Source organism: Cariama cristata, unplaced genomic scaffold, assembly GCF_000690535.1.
Source record: "Cariama cristata isolate BGI_N322 unplaced genomic scaffold, ASM69053v1 scaffold4467, whole genome shotgun sequence".
In the NCBI taxonomy this organism is placed as follows: Eukaryota; Metazoa; Chordata; class Aves; order Cariamiformes; family Cariamidae; genus Cariama; species Cariama cristata.
In genome coordinates this window covers 37,030-59,599 of record NW_009624833.1, presented here as the reverse complement: position 1 = coordinate 59,599, position 22,570 = coordinate 37,030, and the positions used below count along the sequence as shown (strand labels likewise).

Here is a 22,570-nt window from a genome sequence, read left to right as displayed (position 1 = left end):
ATCAGGTAAGTTTCTGAAGTCAAATACTTGATTATGTCCAGCTTTGTTGCATTCACTTCAAAGCAAGGATGAATATAGCTACAAGAACTCAGGAACTAAACAAAGACTTCGATCAAAGGAAGGATCGTATGTCCTTCTCATACGATCATTGCACAAATTAAAAGGAGGAAAAAATGAACACAATACCATTCCATTTTAGGATGCTCTTCCTAGCAATAGTTTTCAAAAAAAAAAGAAAGAAAAAAAACCCACAACATTCCTCCTCCTGCCCTTTAATTTAGATACTCAGGGAAGTTTAACCTTTTCTTTAGCCAAGTCAAATCAAGCGCTTGAAAGGTTCTCAAGAAAATTTGGACTGGAAAAATCATGATCTTAATATTAAAAGGTTAACCTTATTATAACGTAAGCCACAAGCTCTTGGTGAAATAGTTTTTTGGGGGAGAAGCATTTAAGATTTTACAATGAGGAACATTGCCACTTTAATAATCCATACACATTCTAAGAATTCATCACTCTATCAGAAAATGCAAGCAATAGGCAGAGTTCTGATGGAAACACGCTGCCATCTTACAGCTTCAGCTGCACACAGAATATTAATTCTGCTTGTACTGCTTAATATGACCAGTTAATAAATAATTCATTCATTGTGAAAGAACATGCAAATTGCACTCCCCTTCTGTGCTTTCAGAGTTTGTAATTCTACTTCTCTGCAAAAAAAATTAAATTCCAACAGTCAGACTTGCTTCTTAATTTCCTTGGTGCTAAGTCACACCAGAAAGCCCCTGCAAAAATATCCGCTGAACTCCATTTATAAGAGCATGTTAGTGCAGACGGAGCTGATAATCTGTACTGCTTATTTTACTGGCATAAAGCTGGTTTTACCCAATTAGATTACCCAACCGGCAAACTCAGTCATCTGTCGACTGGCTCGAGCACACAGTTCTGCCTCTACTGGCACTGCAGGGGCCACGGCCACGGGTGCTGGCAGGGAACCCCACAGTGTGTGCTTTGGCTCTCCCCTTTTTGAAGGGTTTAACATTTTTCTACCTAATATATCAGAAAGCTCTTTTGTAAGGAAGCTTTCCTTACAAACATGTCTTCTAACTTGGAGTCAAGAATACCATAGGATATTATGGTCTGAATGCACAGAATGGGGAAAAAAACCTGGAAGGATGGGTAGGCTCAAAGGGTGGTAGCTAATGAGACATGGTCTACCAAGGGGCCCTTTACAACAGAATTCCACAGGGATCTATACTGTTCAACATCTTCACCACTGACTTGGAGGAGGTAAGTCAAGTTTGCAACTAATTGGGAGAAGCAATGGATATACTCAAGTGCAGGGTCACCTAGAGAAGGACCTAGAGAGGCTGGAAGAATGGGCCACCAGGAACCTTGTGAAACCGAACAAGGACAAATGTCCAGTCCTGCGCCTGGGAAGGTAGAGCCTAAAGAGCAGCTCTGCTGAGAAAGACCTCGGGGTCATGTTAGACAGCAAGCTAAACATGAGCCGCCGGTGCTCTCTGGCAACCAAGAAGGCCAAGAGCATCCTAAACTGTATTAACATAAGCATGGCCAGTACATCGAAAAAAGTGCTTGTCCTCACTTTACTCAAAGCTCATTAGATAGCATCTTGAATACTGTGTCTAATTTTGGGCCCCGAAAGCTGTTGATCAACTGGAAAGAGTTGAGTAGAGGGCCACCAAGATGGTCATGGGGCGGAGCAGATGCTCTGTGAAGAGAGGCTGAGGGATCTGAGCTTGTTCAGCTTGTACAAGTGATGGTTTTGGGGAGACCTACTAGCCCGGTGACATTAGCTACCAGGAGGTGAATGAGAAGACAGGGCCAGGCTCTTCACAATGGTGCATGCTGGTAGGCCAAGAGGCAATGGACATAAATTGAAACAAGAGATGCTTCAACTCAACAGAAAGAAAACACTTTTTCACCATTACGGCAGTCAAGTAGAGGAATAGGTTACCCAAGAGGTTGTGCAGTTTCTGTCCTTGGGTGTTTTCAAGATCCTACTTGATAAACACCCAAGCAACCTGGTCTGACGTCCGCTGATGCTGCTATGAGCAGGAGGTTGGACTAGAGACCTCTTGAGGTCCCTTCCAATCTGAATTATTCTAGAATTCTATGAAAAACTGAAAAAAAATTTAAAACCCTATATTTAAGAGACTAGGTAGCAATTTTAAATAAAGGGTCTTTTAATTAAGCTTATTTATTGCTGAGATCTTGATTCTAACATAGGAAATAAGAAACCTGAATGCCAAGAGCAGTATCTCAACATTCTCGGATCCCAATTCTGCAAATTGGGATCCTTTTGAATGTATACACTTACGTATATGGTTGCCCAAAACTGTTTTTACAAGTGGAGGGATACATAATATGGCCTGGGTAAACATTTCAAAACTTCTTAAAACGTCTACAGCGCCAATCCCACCAATATATAGATTTGTAATTTTAGGCACGGAGCTACGCAACACAGAATGAGCAACACAGAGATAAATAGACTGATGTGCACTGATTTGTGCCTTTGATCAAATATTCCAAAAACATGGTTTTCTAAATGCTCTATTTGAAACCATCATAAACCACTGTATTTTAGGTAGGAAACAGCTTCGCTCTGTCAAGCTTGGGAAGCAAGAATTCACTTCACAGAGGAACTTACAGAAGATTTCTACATTTGTGGCTAATAAATTTCAGTTAAAGATGGGGATCTACCAAGTTAGTTTGATGGCAGTTCAGCCAAACCTGATAGGAAGGAAGTAAAAATAGAATCCCAATTCACTCAATGAGGAAAAAAAAAATATCTCAAAATAATGATTTAAACACCAGGATTAAACTTCTTATCCAGGACTTCTTATTCTTGGAGTGTAATTTACTATTTTGGAGGGGGATGCTTGAACATTAAAGAAATTTGGTATAATAAAGAAAGAAGAAATCTTCTATATTACTGAAAATTATTAAGCAGATAATGATTCCAGTGGTACCTTTGCCCTTTTCCTTTAGTTGACTACAAAGATGCTTATCCTAATATGCAAACATTTTGAGCTTCTGGAAACAGAAAGGGAAAAAATTCTGCAAAATAAATTCTGTAGCACACTGAATCCCCTCTCAAATCTAAAATAAATAGTATTTCCAGGTTTTCATCTGAACCAAGGTATTTTCTGTTCTCCTTCATGTGCCATTTTGTCTGCTCTACTGAAATGTGTCTCCTGCTCAGTGTTCTCATTTCCCCCTATGATTGAAATCAATCTGTTCAAAAGAAATCCACTGTAATCTGTCTTTATTAGTTTAAAAAAAAACAAAAACAAAACAGACTCCAGGGATCTTATTTTTAAAAAATTATGCGTTTTAAGTTTAGAGTAAGTTCAGCTATTGCTTCACGTATCTTACTGTTTGCTACTTCCTTTTATATCCTCCTTATCCATCAGAGACCAAACCCTCCTCAAAACCCTCATTTGTATGCCTGACTTCTGCCTATTCCACATAGACCCTGGCAGCTTTTCACAAGGTACGGAGTACTTTCAGCTCCCTTTGCAATCAAAGGCGGCTCAGGGCAATCAGCATCTCGCATTCACCATTTCAGGGAATCAAACTCCATGTAATGCCACTGCAGCTAATGCAGCCTGCCTGCAATTTAGGAACAGTCTGAGCATCAGCACCATCATTCATCACTTCGGGAATGTTTGCAGTGTCATAACTACAAAAGCCTGGAAATGTTATTTAAGTCTTCATAATGTTTTAAAGAGACAGAATTCTCAGGGGATAACAATTTAGTCCTTAAATTTGAAGTAACAGGAAAAGATGATGATAGCATTTGGAATGCAAAACACTTTTAAAAGCAAGTTTCACGGTCTGAGTATTGTTCATTAATGTCTAAAAAGAGCAAAACAATATTGATGACTCATTCTTTGGTGTCGGAATCGTGTAACGGGTAGAAACTTAGAAATGCATACCCACGCCTCTATTTTTCTATCACAAATCACATTTCTTAAATACACATTTTCATTCAAAGTTCTCAATAAATGCCCACATTAAACAACACATTTAAATAAAAGCATTGTGCCCTTATAGTTACAAAGGATTTAAATCAGAGTGAATAAGTAGCGTTTTAAAGAGTACTAAATATTATGTCAAAGAATTGGGGAGGAAAAAAAATAAATTCAAACTCTAGTTACCTTGTGAAAAAAGTACTGGGTGGATTTTAAATCCCCCTCCATTCTTCAGCCTTTGAGGAAGCTGTTCAAAATGGTAACTATCAAGGTAGAAGTAAACCTTCAGGGTTTGCCGGCTTCCTTCTGCTTGGTATGTGATCGGTACATCTAAGAATACAGTCGGTGTTACCATTTCATTAAAAGCAATGACACGTCCTTTTCCAGAAACTGATGTACCCAAAATTCATATGGTTAGATAAAAACCACTGCAGACAGAAAACTAATACGTGCAGAATTTTACATTATACTCAGTGTTGCTGTGGTCACTTTTGTCCTATCCATTATCAGGAAGCAGATAAACAGAAAAGCAGTGACTATCATCTTTGCCAGCCTGTCAAACGACAGCAAAAATATTAAGCAAATAATGTAGTTGGCAACATCCTACTTGTATTCCCTGTAAATCTGAGGAAACATCTACGTACAGCACACAGTTTGAAATCACTGGAAGAATATCTTTAGCCATATTTCACGTGCCTTCCTCAGGTGCACGATGTATAAGGTCAGCATGATATATACAGTCAGATTCTCCTCAGATTTGTGTGGGACAGAACACAAGTAAATATGCAGTAGCTACCAGAGTATTCATTAAATTATTATTAAAAAATCAGGACTCAACTGAGAAAATAAATGTATTATGGTACAACATATAAAACTGTAAGAGTATATTTCATTACACTTTGACAAGCTAAAAGTCATAATACATCAATTGGTGTAGTGTTCAGGGCAACTCGCAGTGTAATTTTGCAGTTACGGTGATTCCCCAACATACATTGTCTGTATTATGCCAGATCATCAACATGTAATGATCATTTGCAAAAGTTGACTAAATTTTCCATTTAGCTAAATCTCTGAGGAAGTCAGCTTAATTCCATTTAAGCTTTGTATGTATTTCCTGTTTAAGTATCTTTTCCATACGTAAGTCTCAAGTTAAAAGCAGTAACGATAAAATTTAGTGATTTGCATTAATACTACTACTGTGTAGTTTTTATACTGTGTGCATAAATTATTTTGTACCTAAATGGAAAATATTCCAAAGGAGCATTTTTCACTGTTTTCGGTAATAAGAGAAAGACTTTTTTTCCCTTCTACTGATTATGCAGAATCATAAATGGAAAAACCAAAATTTGCCAGTTCCTCGTCTTCCGTAACCACAGCCAGGATAACTGCGGTGGCAGCACTTAAACCAAAAGGAAATACAGAGTTTATTACAATCCTAGAACACACAGACTTCCCGTTTATCTCTGGTTTAGCACAGACACCTCAGTTGGAAGATACAGCAATATGAGCAGCTCATGGCGCAGGGCTAACTCCCTATCAGGAGGCCTTCCTGTAACTCTGGTTCTATGTTGTTACCCGGCTTGGCAGGGCTGCTTTTTAAAAGACACACTCTGAACAGGGTCCTTACTTGAATTATACAGAAATAAATACGGTTTTATACAGGCTAATTCCTACCTGACTACCAGCCCCGTGCTACTGAATTCTTCTGAGCACAGGCAGTTTTGTGGAGGAGCTTTCTGTCTTCTGGTTTTGGTTATTGCAGAAGTTCTCTCATGTGTGGTCTCGATCCAGCAAGGGAATTGTTTTAGAAAAGCTTGATGTGAAGCAGACATGCTTTCCTCCCTTCCCAGGGGAGTTATGAGACTTAGGAAAAAATGAAGGCTTTTTGCTCACTAAACAAAGTTCACTGCAGGGAAATCTCCACCGGCTGAAAACATATTAATAAAGGAGTGGCTGAAAATGAGTGAAGGGTATAAACCGCAGACTGCAAAGACAGTCTCTTCCCGTGAGGGGGCAAGTGTTGGGAGGAAGGGATCAGGACCCTGATCGTCTCCATCAGCAGGTCTCAGAGGAAGCTTCTTGCACAATTTAAAGCTATCCTCATAGTGTTTGCCGTCTCCTTTCAAGGAACTCTTCCAAGATCTACTTTGTCTTTCAGACGATAAAATGCAATGAGTTTTATGCTTCTCCATCTCATCTCAGCTGCATTTCTCCATTAAGACCTTCAAGCTTATTTTACACATGACTCTTCAATAACAACTAGATATTCCAGCGACTTTCCTGATGCAGTGACATACTCCCAATAGAAAATCCAGTTAAGCAAACAGTTTTGCCCCCAAGGTTATCGATGTTGCCAGATAATGATTCTGCTTTGTCACTGATGTTAGCTGTATTTCAGGAAATCTAGGAATATTAGGAGAGCTACAAGATCTATTAATTTTCCGTAATCCTAAATTATATAATATTCCCTGTGGGAGGTAATGTTCTAGGAGATAAAAATGTTACAAATACAGAAGATGTTTCTGAACAGTAAAGCCCAGATATTAATTACTCACTCGCAACTAGTGGTTCTGGCTCTGATTGTCTGAAGTAAAAAGTAACTTTTTCCAAGTCAAACAGTGCAACCAATGTATCTTCTAGCATGGCTTGCTCATCAGCCTAAAAAAGGCAAAAGAAAAAGTGAAATGGTCATTTCAGCCAGATGTTTTCTCTACCAGAAATAATACAAGAGCAGGACATAAAAGTAACTACAGAATGTTGCACAACATTTCATTGATGCAGTGTACAACCTAATTAACTCCAAGATAATGTAAATATCTTCGTTTCTATTGGCACTTTCCCTCTTATTACTAGTCCAAGATTATTAAAATTAATGTTATCGTTTCACATAGTAAATTAATAGGTAATTTATAGCAATCATTACTTCTAATGGCTTTTAATCAAACAATACTGTACTTAATCTTTATGTAAGATACCAGACTTCAATAGCTTATTTTGACATCAGGTCTAGCTTGTAAATTAACAGAGGGGAAATGTGAAAAATAAATTCTTCTTTTTAGCAATTTTCTTTAAAAAAATGCCATAACTTTATAATTTCATTTATAAACATCAGATGACAGTTCATCATGTCCACTCTAAGCACCAATAATTGAACCAGTAGGTCAGAAAGAGCACAGCTCAGGGTGATTCACACCTTCACCTACAAACCTCTAGATGCAAATCAAGTATGTAGATATGCCAATAATCTGATTTGCACCTGCAGCTCACTCTGTGTACTCCTGAGATAAAGAGATCCAGGCTAATTTACCAAAAAAGCTCCAGAAAGTAAATTACTAACTTCTCAGGACACTTTACTAAACCTTTAAAAAGGAAAAAAGTCATCTACAAGTATGGTTATCTTGAATTAAATATGCAGAGCAATTCTAGCAGAAATCAATAATCACTTAAAGTAATTCTATTCTTCATACAACCCTTCCCTATCACCTTCAGTCAGCAAAAGCCAAAAGGAAATCTGAGGGAAGCATGCCTCCTACTCTAAGAACTGAAACAGTAGAAAGGTAAAGAATAATAAACTAGCTGCCTATAAAATGAGAATAAACTATAGCTTAGTGAATTATAGAAAGGAAAACAAACATGATTTTCCCTGATCTATATAGTCAAATAGCATTCTCCCTTGTATTTATGAAAAAATAAAGCTGCTAGGAATCTTTTGTCTCCTGGTTCCATTTATGAAGTCTCTATGGACACAGCAGTTTTATCAGCAGAATAGTCTGAAAATCATTCAGTGACATGGGAAATCCTTCCACAACTGCTCATTCTTTACTGAACTCTGGCCATAATGAGCGTAATTTCCTTCAAATACCCTTGTTTAAAATAACACGGATCATTTGTAAGCAAAATAGTGCTGAGAAGGTATTGAAAAAGTTGCCTTTAAATACTTATCCCTTGGTTAAGAACAGTTAGACAGAAGACACTAAAGTTGATTTTATTTTCAATTTGACTGTGCATGCTGCCGGTATCTGATTACATGAAAAAAGCAAACTAGCATGCATTTTCACTACGAAGGAAATTGCTAATTTTGAAAGAAAAAACAGAAGGATTCAGTGCTGCAAAGACAACAGTTATTTTGTGATAACATGACAACTAAGCACAAGGGAAAACACAAGACAGGCACTAATTGAATTTACTCTTGAAGGCTGAGGATTCCAGCACCAGGACATGTTGGTGCTGCATGGTACTAAAAAGCACCCAGGACTCAAGACATGAGCCCGAGCTCCCTCGACTATGCTTTCTTCACATACTCCTCACGTGGATAAAGAGCCCTCCTGTTTCTCTCGGGCACTGACTTTATCTGTTTTTAAGTTGAGACCTCACCCTGACATACCCTGTCCCACACAAGCCCACGTAGGTACCTCAACTACCTGTGAGGTAGTCGCTCACACTAGCTCAAGTCAATGCTCTCCAACAATACCATAAACTAATACTTTCTGTCTGTGATTTAGAAATACCTTTATTTTTACTGATCTCTTCTGCTTCTAAAATTGAGCAGGTCAACTTGTCAGCAATTTGCCGCTGAGATAGATCAGGCAAGGAAAGAAGACCTTTGATACCAGGAACATGGTGTGTTATTTGTGTGGACTTTTATACAGAAGGATGTACCAAATCAGTTCTTTTCAGTGAGCAACTCCAGAGGTTGCAAAGACTGCCGTGGAGCAGATTGCGCAGACTGCTTCACAGTTCTTCAGGTTAGCAGGAACCAGTCTAGTCTGAGAAGCAGCTTAAATAGCTGAAGAAGCACTTTGGATAACCGGGGATTAGATAACTACAAAGCCATATCCCTTTTTTAATTGTGTCTTAAGCCATGGCTCTTTATCAAGCCTTGCGAAGAAACAGCAGATTTCCAATTACCCTGACAGGCTATGTGGAGTTGCCCTATGAAGGGAGTAAAACAGACTAGCATGTCTAGTCCTTCAACTACTACAGATGATCCCAGAGGTCTCTTCCAACCAAATCGATTCTGTGATTCCGTGAAACATAATACTGTCTTTGTGCAAAACATATTTGCCATATCACAAACAAACATTTCCCGTATCTGTAATTATCTAAATCGCAAATTTTCCAAATAGTAGCTAATTAAGTAACAAGCTAAGCACAAAGGACACAGAAAATCACATTTGTAACTAAGACTGTTTAACTGTGCCCCTGGTTGAGGGAACAAACACGGGCTGTGATCAAGCATGCCACATGAGGAGTCTTACCAGGTTAGGCGAGAGCAGGGATTGGAAATGAAGGAGAAGCCCCGCACTGGCTATCTGTTCCAACCACCTTCTGCTGGCCTCCAGCGTCTCCATCTCATACTCTTTGTTGTTGTCAAACATCTGATTTAAGGCCACCATTAGTTGCTCTGAAAAAGCACAGACTGTGGCCACCAGGCTCTGACAGAAGACCATGTCTCGCCTTAGCTGTATCTCGCTGTCTGTGAGGGGTAAAAGCCAGAAGAGGAAAAGCAAAAATGGAGCCAAAGATTAATTAACATCAAAGGAACAGGGCTGGAATTTTTTTCTTTGTCTAAAAACCAAGTTGTTTTAATGTAAAGTCAATTACAAGTTTACCACTTAACTTATTGCCAGTAAATAGCACTCCACACCAAAACCGCCATTTTCCACATTAAAACATTATTTTAAAATTCTAAAATTAGATAGAAATAGATTTAAAATCTGGAATTTAAAGTAGTTCTTCATAAACAATGTCTGTTTATCTTGTAGATTTTAATGTACGTGCCATCAATTCTATGTACTTTTGATGTTATAAGGTGACGGATGCGAGTCAGGTCTCTTTGCTGCAATGCGAGAACCAGCTGGGCACAAAACCAGTTACTTTCCACAAGAAAGCAAGGAGAGTCAGAAGCTCTTAATGACTGCATCATCTGGTCAACTCCACAGCTACCAGCTGGGCAGGGCAGATGAAGGCTGCCTGCTGTTATGGGCAGACAGGGCATATAGGAGTGTTGCTACCAGAGCACAACCTATCCAAACACAATATATATATATGAATACGAAATCTATAAAATAAGCAGACAGCAGTATCACATATCCAGGAAGCAGCAGAGATTTACGGTGTTAGGGAAGTCCAGGACAGGTCCCTAGGTAGAAGTCTATGGAATCATTAGCAGCTGATTTAAATTAGAGACTAGCTAACCTACCAATTTATTCTAGAGGGCACAGGCATTAGATTAGCTAAAGGTCAAAACAGTTAGAAAGGGAAACATGCTCTCAATAGAGCACAAAATTGTGGTGATAAATATTCAGTGCTTCCTTCTTCTCTTTTCTGAAGGTCTTCAAGTATTTTTATCATTATGAGCTGTTAGGCAAACATCAATCACAAATGGTACAGGTAGACTTAAGCTTTTTCAGAGCAAAAGAAGATCAGGTGATATCGAGCTCTTTCCAAAGCCTAAAATCTTTGTCCCCACTTTTAGATTCCTCTGCCTCTAAGAGGCTTAGCTCCTTTTCCACCTTCTCCATGGAGCTGGCAAGACTTGATCAGCTAACTGAGTAAGTCAGCAGATATAATTCTGTACTCACAAAATTAATACTGACTTCAAAAATACGCTTTTCTTGGACTTCAAGTATTTCTCAAAGTAACTCCATTCTGTCTGTATTCCTCCCGAGATGTTCTTCAATCTTTTCCTTGACTATTGATAATAGTGAACACTCTTTTACTATCATTTTTATTTCATTTGCCAGCCTCTCAGGACCTCCGGAATGTCTTCTATACATGGTCTAATCACTACTGCTTCTGCACTGCGACTCTTTGCTTTTTGTTTTGATCATTAAAATTAACCTCTCTCTCTCTCTCTAGTCTCTCAAGTTGTGCAGAATCCAGTACAGACAAAATTTTCATCTTTAAAAACTCTGCCCATCTCCAGCTTCCAAAAATCCCACCGGCTTCTCTGCAGTCAAAAAATTTTCCAGTGTCACAGCAGCGCTCAGGGATTTGAGCCCAAGACACATTCTCTCTCCTTGCTTTGCTCGATTTTATCTCTGTTTGTCTAACTGCAGCTGACTTTCAGTGCCTTCCTCTGTACCGCCTGCTTCTAAGCAGCCCCCTTGTGTTTCCAACACCTCATTTCCAAATCTCATTTAAAACTACTTGTACATCAGATACTGCACGTAAGAGCACTTCGGGCTCTTTTTACAAAAAAAAAAATTATACAAAATAAATTATAGAATGTATGAACTTATAAAACCATGTAAATAGGGGAAACTGCTTTAAAAAAATCCAGCCTGGGGTATTTTCTCAGGTCACTTCCTATTCTAAAACACCTGAGGAATTACTAAAAACTTTTATAATATTTGGAAGAAACCTAACAACAAAGAAATGTTACATTCCCCTTTACAAAACTGCTGTTATGTGTTGTAACAAAATCATAAAATAATAACGTATTCATATAGTGCTGCAAGATGGTTAAAATAATCAGCTTTTACAGTCAAATGTGACTGCTTACTTGAACACTTAGCACTTACAAACTAGAGAATCTTCTGCCATAAGTATTATTTTCTAAATACTGAATTATTGACATTTATTTTGCAGACACACATGCCTATTTTGTGTATTTGAAGCTGTGTGGGGTAATGGCAGAATAATACAAAGAATAATCAGACCCCTTCCAAAAAGGAGGGACTTAGAAAAAGATATTCTCTAAAAAAAGATAAAAGGAAAAGTATGTGTTAGAATAGTAAGGTAAGTCTGGAAATAGATGGGAAGGAAGAGAAAAGAAAAAAGACAGTAAATAGGAAAAAGCCCCAAAGAAGAAAGACAGCAGAAGTACTGTGCACAAATTCAGTGATTTAGTAGTTACTTCATCTGCCAAGATCCAAAGTAAATGACCAAAGAAGGTATTTTGCATCAAAAAAAAAAAAAGTGCAATGTTTGTTAGAAATGCCCTTGGAATCATTGTGTTCTTCAGGAATCCTCACTGTAAACACAGGGATAAAGTTGCTGACCTTCAGATTATCATATCTGAGGTTTTTCCCCTTTCCCTAAACACAGTACTCTGTCCAAAAGCAAAAAAAAAAACCCAAACCAACAACAACAAAAAAAACCACAACACTCAACCATCTATGTTCACTTCCCCACTCCCCAAACAAGCAAAATTACCTGTATACTCAAGAAGTGCCAAGAGTATTCGTGCCTTCACCTCTTAAAGAAAAAAGAAAATATATTGAGGGCATGGTTAAAAGTCTTTTCACCAATACAATAATGCATTTGCAGTTTCTCATTTTATACCAGCTTAACTCCTATTTCTTGTGTAGGCAATCCTCATTTATACCTACAGAACAGTAATGAGTCTCAACTTCAGGTAATTTCACATATGACTTGATAAAATCAATAATAATCAAAAGCACCAACACCAAGAAGGACACATGAAGTGGTAGCTGCCATCTCAGAGCACACGTGTACCAGCTGGCCAGTGCACGTCCACATATGAAGAATTCCAGTCTTAAAACTTCCAAAAACAAGACCAATTTTCACCGATTGCCACACTACCCCAATTCTTTCTTTTTTCTTTTCCCTCTCTCATTCCATACTGAAAAATCTCAAATTACCCTCATTTTAACGTATACCAAAGCAACCAGGAAAAATACAACAGCATCTTCACTTTATTCTCAGCCTGCAGGATTTTATTTTGCTTCAAACATTTCTTTTCACTTAACAATCTATGAAGTAAAAAAGTACAGATTAAAAAAAAGTCTTAATTTACACTGACAAAAATTTGGGTTTATATCTCTTTACACTGATGTGGTTTGTGGGTTTTTTTGGTTTTTGTTTGTTTTGTTTTGTTGTTTGTTGTGGTGGGGGTGTTTTTTTTTTCCCCTCCCTTTTTTTTTTTTTTTTGAGGGGGAGTGGTTTGCAGGCTGAAGGAAGCGATCCTTCCCCTCTAACACGTAACAGAGCACAAACGTACGTGTGTTAACCACCACTGCAAGGAAAAAGCAGATTAAAAAGCTGCCATAACCTTAGAGAGTGTCAAACTCCCAGCACATCAAATGTCCTACAGCAACTGCCTGTAGATCACATGCTTTCGCATTTTTCCAAACTTTCATGCACTCATATTTCTGCACAGTCCTATTCCAAGCCCCATTCAGTCGGTCAGCAGAGCTGCTACGGAGTACATGGACAATAGGACAATTTGGGAATATGTTGTCTCCTACTAAAACTAACCTAATAGGTTTGAAACTTGAATAATTTGAAATTTGAATGCCACACAGATGACGGAACTGACATTGGAGTTGACTGTATCAACAGCACAGTCTGAATTCTGCGTGTACTTGAACATATCTACAAAAAGCCAGAATCTTCCCCAAAGGTAATTTAAAAAACTTCTAAAAAAACTTCTTAAAAAAGAAGAAAACCTTTCAAGCCTGATCTTCATCCATGCTGTACACACACGGCGAAAAGAACTAGCAGTGCCTATCCTTCTGAAATTCATGCCCATGATATTTCAAATACAAGCATCAAAACACTCAAAATTACTGGTTATTCTTGAAAATTGAGTAGTGATAGGTCTTCGCCTTAGCTTCTGTCTTTTGAAAAAAAACTTAGAGATTACTGACTTGGCATCTTGGAGTCTGAATATAGCTTAGTAACTGAAAATACATTACAGGGAAACACAGCTTTTATCTGAAGAATTTAGATACACTGAGGCTACTACTTGAAGCTTGTTTTATATGAGATTTGCTGGATCTCTGAATTCAAAAGCACTTGAGGTATCTATAAATAATGATTTCCTGCTTATGGGAAAATTACAGGACACTGCAACTCTCCTTTATCATTGCTGTAAGTCTTCTCCGTTTCAAAATATACCCACAGGCAAGAGAGTATTTTTAGGTTATTTGTGTAAGTAGAGACTTACTCGGGGTTAGAAGTGAACCTTGGATGTCAACCATTTGCTCTTCAACAAATTCCAAATGCTATGGAAGTTTTCAGCCCTTCTCGCTACATGGCATATGGAAAAGAGTAACTCCCTAGCAATTTCTCTTTAGATTCTATGATTTGTAATGCAAGATGCCTTCAACTTCTTTTATTCTTAAACATTCTTTTGTACTTTTGGGGTTTTTAATCATGCTATTCTGCTATTTTGGTCTTTGCCAGTAAAGACTAGATTTTAGTTTTATTTTGTTTCACATCTGAGAACAGTTTTGAAGTAAGACTGAGATGTGCACTGCATGTTTTATGATTGAAGTTGATATACATTGTTTATACCTCTAATGACTGAAAGACTCCTTTACTCCTCACTCTTAATTCAAAATAGATGTGAACTTTCTCAATTGCATAGTATTTCCTGTTTAAACTTAAAATTATTGTGCTAGCAAAACACCTGCACCTCCTCATGCAGTTATGTGACCAGCTGACTAGAAATCTGACTTGCTCTAAAACACCTTTTCTTTTCATCAAAAATCTTACCTTTTTTTTCTTTAGGAAAAAACAACTACAGAAATTTCTCTTCCTCTTTGCTCTCTTTACACCTTTCTGTTGTTATGCTGGCCCGTTTTGGTTTTACTTTCCTTCTGAAGGGTCCCTTTCTTTCCATCCACCTTATTGATTTTCCTGGTTCCTACTCAAGTCATTCCTCAGCTTTTCTTCTCGTGCTTTCCGATTGTCATGTGATACATCACACATACAGCCAGAATCCTGTACCTACATCATTCTTTCTCTATTCAATGACGGGTAAATTCCTGCCCTGACTACTGCTCTCTCCTACATCAAAATTAAGCACTCCATTTTCAAAGATCTGCCTGTGCTAACAACTTTATTTTTATCGGTTTAACAATTTAGTAGGCCCAGTCACTCCAAGAAATAACTTTCATCTTTTCTTTAGTTACTTAGCTCCAGAATAATCCTCCTAGAATCCATACACTATTTCAGAGAACTCTTCAATTCTATCAACTTGATTAGCCTTCTAGGGCTGCCTTTTACTGCAACCATAGAAAACTTTTATTTTTCTAATGATATGGTAGGACAAATGAAATGAGACAAAGCAATCTCCACACATGTTTTAAATTTACTGTCAAGGAAGGTTTGCTTGGTTTTTTCTTTTTAAATCTGTGCAAACCTTCATAATTTTTTTAAAAAATTGTTCTCCCAATTCCAATACTAATAAAAAGAAAACTGACAGACCAGAACGATCATCCTCAAGGCATTCTGAGTCTTCCCACGTCTTCATATTTATTCAACACAGTAAATAAAAAGAATCCTAAGATCTAGGACTTAAAATGTCCCATTTTTGTGGGGCTCCCATGTCTCCTCCCGCTTTAAAACACTAATCAGTCTCATCTAATACAACACATTCTACAATGCAACAGAACAATAAGTTAAAAAAAAAAAATAAAATCACAGTATCCTGTGACATTTTTATAAAAATAAAAATTAGTCAGTTTTCAGTAAGGAGAAGCATTTACTGAAAGCATTCATCAGTCATGGTTAAGTATGTTTATAACAACTGGAGGTTTTAATTACAACAATTTTTTTCCCCATAGTGAACAAAGTTGTACCTGTGGTCTCCTTTGACTACTTCCTCTAGAAACTGCTGGAGGAGACAAATATATCTGCTCTCCTCAACTATTAAAACACTGCCTTTTACTAATAAACAAACATGAAGATTCTTCTAAAATCTCAAAACTGTTCAACTTGTTCTCATAAGCCCAACTAAGCAGTCAAATTAGGGGACACCTTTCGTTTTTTCTGAATCAGGCATATAAGAGGGAAAACGGGGAGGTAAATCTCTGTACCACGTGTTAGGTTTTCAGCCAGAAATAGCTCAGGGCAGTACTAGTGGTTCTTCTAGGCATCCTGACCATCTGTGAACACAATGTATAATGGCAAAATTGGAAACGAGAAAACAAGAAATGAAGGTATGAAGGGAAAATTTAGCTGCTAAAGCATTTTTAACCCTTCTTCATGCTCATCTGATTCCAGTTAGATCCAGCTGCTAGTTGGGTCTCAAGTTTAATTTATATAGGCCTAAGCCTGTCTAAATCACAGCAGTCTCCCAAAATTGCCTGAGGGACACATTTCTGCCCTGAATCTTTTCAACACTGAGTTACATATACCTATCCAGACATACCTTGGAAACTGAGAAGCAATTCATAGAATCACAGAATGGTTTGGTGGGAAGGGACATTAAAGATCATCTAGTTCCAACCCCCCTGCCATGGGCACAGACACCTCCCACCACACCAGGTTGCTCAAAGCCCCATCCAGCCTGGCCTTCAACACTTCCAGGGATGGGGCAGCCACAGCTTCTCTGGGCAACCTGTGCCAGGGCCTCACCACACTCACAGTGAAGAATTTCTTCCTCATATCTAATCTAAATCTTCCCTCTTCCAGTTTAAAGCCATCGCCCCTTGTCCTATCACTACGTACCCTTGCAAAAAGTCCCTCCCTAGCTTTCTCTCCATTCTCCTATTTCTCCTTCATGCTATTTGTGTCAGGGAAGCCACAAGAACCTAGGCTTTCAGGTATTCATTACATCACACCAACCCTTGGTCCCACAGGGAAATCCAAATTATGACAAAGATGCGGATCATGATTCTCCAAAGTACTTCTCAGGAACAAGTATTAGTGATACCAGTTTGAGGCATGGTGGTGGCGGAATAGGAATGAAAGAAAAATAGAAAGATGTAAAGACTGATGGTGAATAAACAACCTAAGACAATAATTTTACATGTAAACTCACGTATTTGGTTAAGATGATGGCACAGAAACCAGTTGTTGGAAATCTCTGACAAAAGCTCAGATGCCGTGGATGGAAATGGAGAGCCAAGAATATTTAAAATTGCAGATAACTTCTGACACATAGTGATGAGAGAAGGTAAGGCAGAGTGTGTGCTCTCCTTGAACAGCACAAGAATAATGCCTTTTACTATTTAGCGCTCTGAACCACATACCATTCACAAGCATGACAGCTGCAATAAAGTTAGTTACTATAATTTATTAATGGAGAAAACCTTTTAAATCCTAATTTCTAAAATATTAGAAAATGCCAACAGTTTTACTGTTCTGTAAACATCAAGATTCCTTCTGATAAATATCACTATTACATTATAGTATCATTGTAAAAAGAGAAGTTATGTACTATAGAGAGGCAGCAAGTTATTTGGACCTTGCTGAACTCTCCCACAAAATTTTGTGGTAGATTTAAAGCCAAATTTATCTGAATAACTTCAGCTCAATATTGAGGGTATATAACCAACGTTGAAATGGGTTAAGTCTATTAATTCTATTTATGGGCAAACAAGTTATGTGAAAATGGTCTGTTAGGCTTGGTTTCAGGAGAGGGGCAATGACGGACTGTTAAAGGCACATTTCCATTCCTCTTGAACTGTGAAAGAAACCATGATTAATATTTGAATGTAATTTAGTCTAGACTGAAGATAGACCTGTAGAAAAAAGGATCCAAAAATATTTATTCATTTTTTCACACAGTGACAGTAACCATTGAACTAAAAGAAGTATTCTTAGTATTGGAGAGTCAACCCACTGTGATTGACTCCAAAATTAGGAGATATTTTTGTGGTTGTTTTTATAATTTTCTAACCCAGGGTCTGAAAATCTGATTGCATCTGAAATGAGAAATACCAAAAGTCAGAGTAGGAGGAGTTTGTTTGTTTTGGCCAGTTGGTTTTTGGAGGTTTATCTTAACAAAACTTATCACAAAGTTCTTTTCCAGTGATCTGAAATTTAGCACTTTCTCTATGGGACACCATGGAAATTAGCCAACAAAACAAAAGCAGCTAAACACATACACAAATCACTTAAAGCTAGATCTGACATAAGTTTTTGTTCCCACATAAACTATTAGTCTAAGTAGTTTTATAAAAAAACATTTTGTGCCTTATTTCTGTTTCTCTATCAAACAGCACAGGAAATAAAGCAGAAGTTACAGGCAAGATTTTGTGGAGAGGAAATACCAGTTACCACCTTATGAAGCCAGGTGAGAGAGCAGAAGACCCCAGCTCCCATTGGCACTTGGTGGTGAAGAAGAGCAGAGTATCAGGTAACCTTTAGACAGTGGTGGGAGGGAGGTGGAGGAGGAGTGATAGGATCAGTTGTGACGGAGTGACTAAGAGAAAACCAATGGAAGAGGTTTGGCTTCATGGCAGAAGAGGGAGCATGATTTTAGAAAGTAATGATTCAAGATCAACGACAGATAAGAGCAAGATATAGGACAAAAGTTGTTCTGCAGATCTTCATCTTTCCATTTAAGACGGTAGAAAAAAAGGACTTTAAATTAAAGGAAAGCCCCACTCTAGTGTATCAGTCCCATGAAGTTCTGTGACAAATCAGGCAAGCCCTGCAGCAACTCAAACAACATAGCACATGCAACATACGGTTCATTTGTTTTCACTTGTAGAAGAGACGATTTTCTCTTCAGTATCTGAAACCAATAGAGTGAGCACGAGACAGCTGAGATATACCCCACTTTTGTGTTCTTAGTAACAAGGATAAAGTCCTGAAGTTCAGGCATTTCCCATAGACTACACTGTGTGCAGCAAACCTTGCCTAGCGCCAACATAAAGCAGTTGTATCTTTCCCCTTCCCTTCCCCAAGCTATCATTAATTAAGTGTTTATTTATAATCATGTTGCTCTTACTAACCTTCAACAAATTTTCTGATATTCTGGGCAAGACTCCGGACGCTGCTGGGGAGGTTCCAAGGGTCTTGCTTGATGTGGAGTCGTAGCCTCTTTGGACAGTTAAGCTTCGGTTCCATTTACTGCTGAAACTCTAAGCAAGGACAAAAATAGTATTCTTCTGCTTCAACCTCCTGAGGAAGCCACAGTAAGATATTATTTCTTTCTAAATGTTTTCACAGCTCAAGGAGTTGTAAACTTATTTAACTCCAGTTAAAGCTAGGGTGAGAGGTCTAACAGTCATCTAAGCTCCTTACTTAGTCAAAGGAGAGAGTAAGCAGCATTCCCAAACATGATTCTTTCCGAATCAGGTACATGAGTTAGAAGGTGCCTGTCTCCATAGAGTAAGTGGGGCCCTGGAACTTTTAGAGGCAAAATTAATTCAATCAGAAAATTAAACTTCAAACAAAATTCCTTATTGCTTAACCTAGTTGATCTCTCAAATCACTGAAGTGCTTCTTGTATGGTTCATGACAACGGTGCAGATCAACAATAAAATATCTGACATGTACTTATCTTCTGTCTCACTGAACATTTATTATACCACTGAAAGGATAACATTTTGTTGTGTGACCCTGCCAGGCACTCAATCTGAAACACTGAGAAACACAAGAGAGCAGAAATGCCTTAGGTTCATCTCCATTATCTTGGTCCCAAAATAAGAAAAGAACACAAAACAAAAAAGAAAAAGAGGAGGTTATGCAGTCTTCCATGCAAATTCAGTGAGGAGGAAGTACTTCAGGCTTTGTAAAACCAGGTAATCGGGATACAGTAATTACACTCTGTTGACTTCAGTGGGATTTTGATGATTTATAAAAGCCAAAGATCCACCCTCTGGCCATATAAAATAAGTTTTCTTTGCCAAAAGACATATACAGGATCAATAAAATCATAATCAAACCTATTATACATATCGATACAACATTCAGTCTTCCATTGAGCTTTTTGGTTTTGTTTCATTTTATTGTTTTTGGTTTTTTTTAAAAATAACCAAACTCAGTTCACAAAAAGAAGTCCTTCACATTTTTCACCACAATCTTATGGCTACCACCAGATACCTATTTATACACTTAGACTTAAGTAACTACGGAAGTGTTAGCAGAGTATCCGAAATCACATACAGGAATTAGTTTTTTAAAACAATCAATAATACTTGTATATAAGCATATATTTGGCATAAGTATTACTGTGACTATAAATTTACATTTGCAAATTATTTATAAATCAAACTCACAAATAATACATCTACAAAAAATAGTAAAAATCTGGCATTAGTAACAAAACAGATCAGAAATGGCCTCAGTAGTTGAGACAAAAATGTAATAAGAACACCTGCACGATACAAAACCTGTTTCTTGCTTCAAAAATGTCGGTAATTCTACAGTCAGTTCCGAGTCTACAATTTAAAGCTGACTTTCCAATAAACCTGAAATTCTTTCATACGTTGTGCAATAAAAGTGTAAAAAAAATCAGTTTTCAACGAAGACTAAGATCTACTTAACAAGAATTTCAAAAATCAGTTCTTGCAGAATATGCCAAGATTAAGCAAAATTAGTTCTTTTAACACCCAGCTCAAGGAGTAGATAGCCCTATCCATGTACCCTTCAAGCTGCCTTTTGATTCTCACAGATAGAATTAAACATTACCTTGGAGGCCTCGACCTGGTGTAAAATATTTTGTCTGCTCAAAGGCCCTCATCACAGCTGGTCCTTTCAGAAGATTGACGATTGAATCAACCTGTTTGGATCAAGGTTGAGAAAGACATTTTTTACAGCAACAATCAGAAATTCTTTCTTTAAGAAATACGCGCTACAGAAAAGTAACTTTGGATTCTTTCTTACTTAATGGCTCTAGTTAAAGTAACAAGCTAGGGAATGTTAGACTAAATCTAAGGACCTGTTTAATTCACAGTTTTGAACTATTTACAGAAAACTGAAGGAGAATGAGTAAATACATACCATCCCAGTAAACAGTGGAAAGCAAAAGTAAAAAGAAAAAGAAGTATTTGCTAAAGACATCTTAGCTCAAACATGGACATTAGTATCAAAGCCAAGAAAAATAATCTCATACTTGACCAAAAAGATGCTCCAAACAGCTATGGAGCTTGTCCTGCTTATCATGGGAGATTCGAACACTTATGGGAAGCTCATCGCCTGAAAAATATTTTTAAATGAAAAATTGTTTAGAAGTCTCAGCATATTTTCCAAAATCTTTGCAGCTTAGATAATGTGCTTTGCACGTAGACTGATGCTTAGGCTCTCAGGATTATAGTAACTGTTCTCCCTCCATATTTTGCATTTAGTAGTCACTCGGTAACACAGAAATAGCTCTTGGAGAACAGACCATATTCAAAACCCAACCGGATGTGGTCCTGGACAACCTGCTCTAGATCACCCTACTTGAGCCAGGGATTGGACTGGATCATCTCAAGAGGCCCCTTCACACTTCAACCACTCTGTGACCAGAACACACGATTCTTCTATGCTGGAGAACATCCTAAACACCAGACTAAATGGCTAAGTAGTGTGAATTTAATATAGCAAACCACAAAGTCACTGAAATGCATTCACCATAAAATTTTTATAGGGACTTCTCCAACAATTCACAATCTTAACGTTCTTACTAATTAAATGGTTCTGAGATTTTAGAAATTCAACAAAAATATAGCATCCGAATCCTGTATGAAGCTTTTTGTAGTACATAACACATCATTTCGTAAGAGAGAACAAAGGAGAAGGACTCTCCTAGGTCACTGCCCTCAGTCACCCTCTCTCTCAGACAACGAGTGATGCAACCTGAACTCTTTCAAAAGCTGTGAAAAATTGAGCTGAAAACCAGTTTTCCTCCTTGCTGTTGCAGTGACAGATAAGAAGTAGCCACTTGATAATTTATAATCCAAATTTATTCATGGTCAATCTAGGCTCATTTTTCTTATGTCAGTGAAACACATAAATAGCACTTTTCTCTCCTTGATTTTTTTTTAGCTCCTTTAGATGTCCTTACAGCCAGTAGTTATAACCCTTCACAGGATTTTAATTGCAACAGACGAAGCACGGTGCCAAAGAGCTCTGATCTGGATTTAACCAGGTTAGCCTTGGAATGAGGAGAAAATTAAGTCATCAGGAGAGTGGGAGTTTCACTGAGCAGCAGTATTTATCAACTCGAACACTATCTGTGCTTGGCTAGCACAGACATATTCTTCTAGGCACCTCGGTACTTCAGCTTGATGCTGCACAAGTGTGTATCAGCTCCTTTATATCTTAAGTTGAAGATACAGACCCTGGGGCTGCTCTTTTATTAAGAGTTCTTTATGTCCTTCATCCTTCCCTCTGTATCTGCTCAGCTTTGCAAGCATGTGTCATTTCTGGGAAGTAGCTGCCTAGAATTGCACTATTGCCAAGGCATCTCAGATATCTCACATAATATCATTAATACTTTCCTGTCCCAACTGAAAATACCTCTCCTCGTACAGCTCACAATAAAATTTGCCTTCTCTATGGCCAAGTCTCACTGGTGGCTCATATTCAACTAACATGCCCCGTTCTTTCTTTTCCTAAATCATTCCCAAATGATAAACTCCCAGCTTAGAGCAAATATTTTTTATTATTAGTCCCTGAGTACATGACCTTGTACTCCATGCAGTTAAATCCCATCTCATTCCTATTAGCAGCTGCATTTATTTAAATTCAATTTGTCATGGCATAAACAAGAATGTGCTTCTATGTGGTCTCACATTCCTTCCTACAAACATACACAGCCATATCCTGCCGTCCAAGTGCTGACACAGGCCGGGAGAGCATTCCACGCTCACCTAAAATGCTCCTTACCCTATGCAACATAACATACTGTCAAGGTCAAGGCATGAAAGTGGTTAAAAGCA

General features: G+C 37.9%; 1 protein-coding gene across 1 annotated transcript in view; it reads right to left on the bottom strand.

The window, feature by feature from the left end:
• The window catches only part of PREX2 (phosphatidylinositol-3,4,5-trisphosphate-dependent Rac exchange factor 2), a 94,933-nt gene that overhangs the window by 36,271 nt on the left and 36,092 nt on the right, over positions 1-22,570 (bottom strand). The window contains 7 exon segments of the mRNA XM_009703322.1: positions 4,182-4,325; positions 6,551-6,653; positions 9,254-9,471; positions 12,156-12,197; positions 18,656-18,784; positions 20,337-20,427; positions 20,761-20,843. Coding sequence (XP_009701624.1) covers positions 4,182-4,325; positions 6,551-6,653; positions 9,254-9,471; positions 12,156-12,197; positions 18,656-18,784; positions 20,337-20,427; positions 20,761-20,843 — 810 coding nt within the window.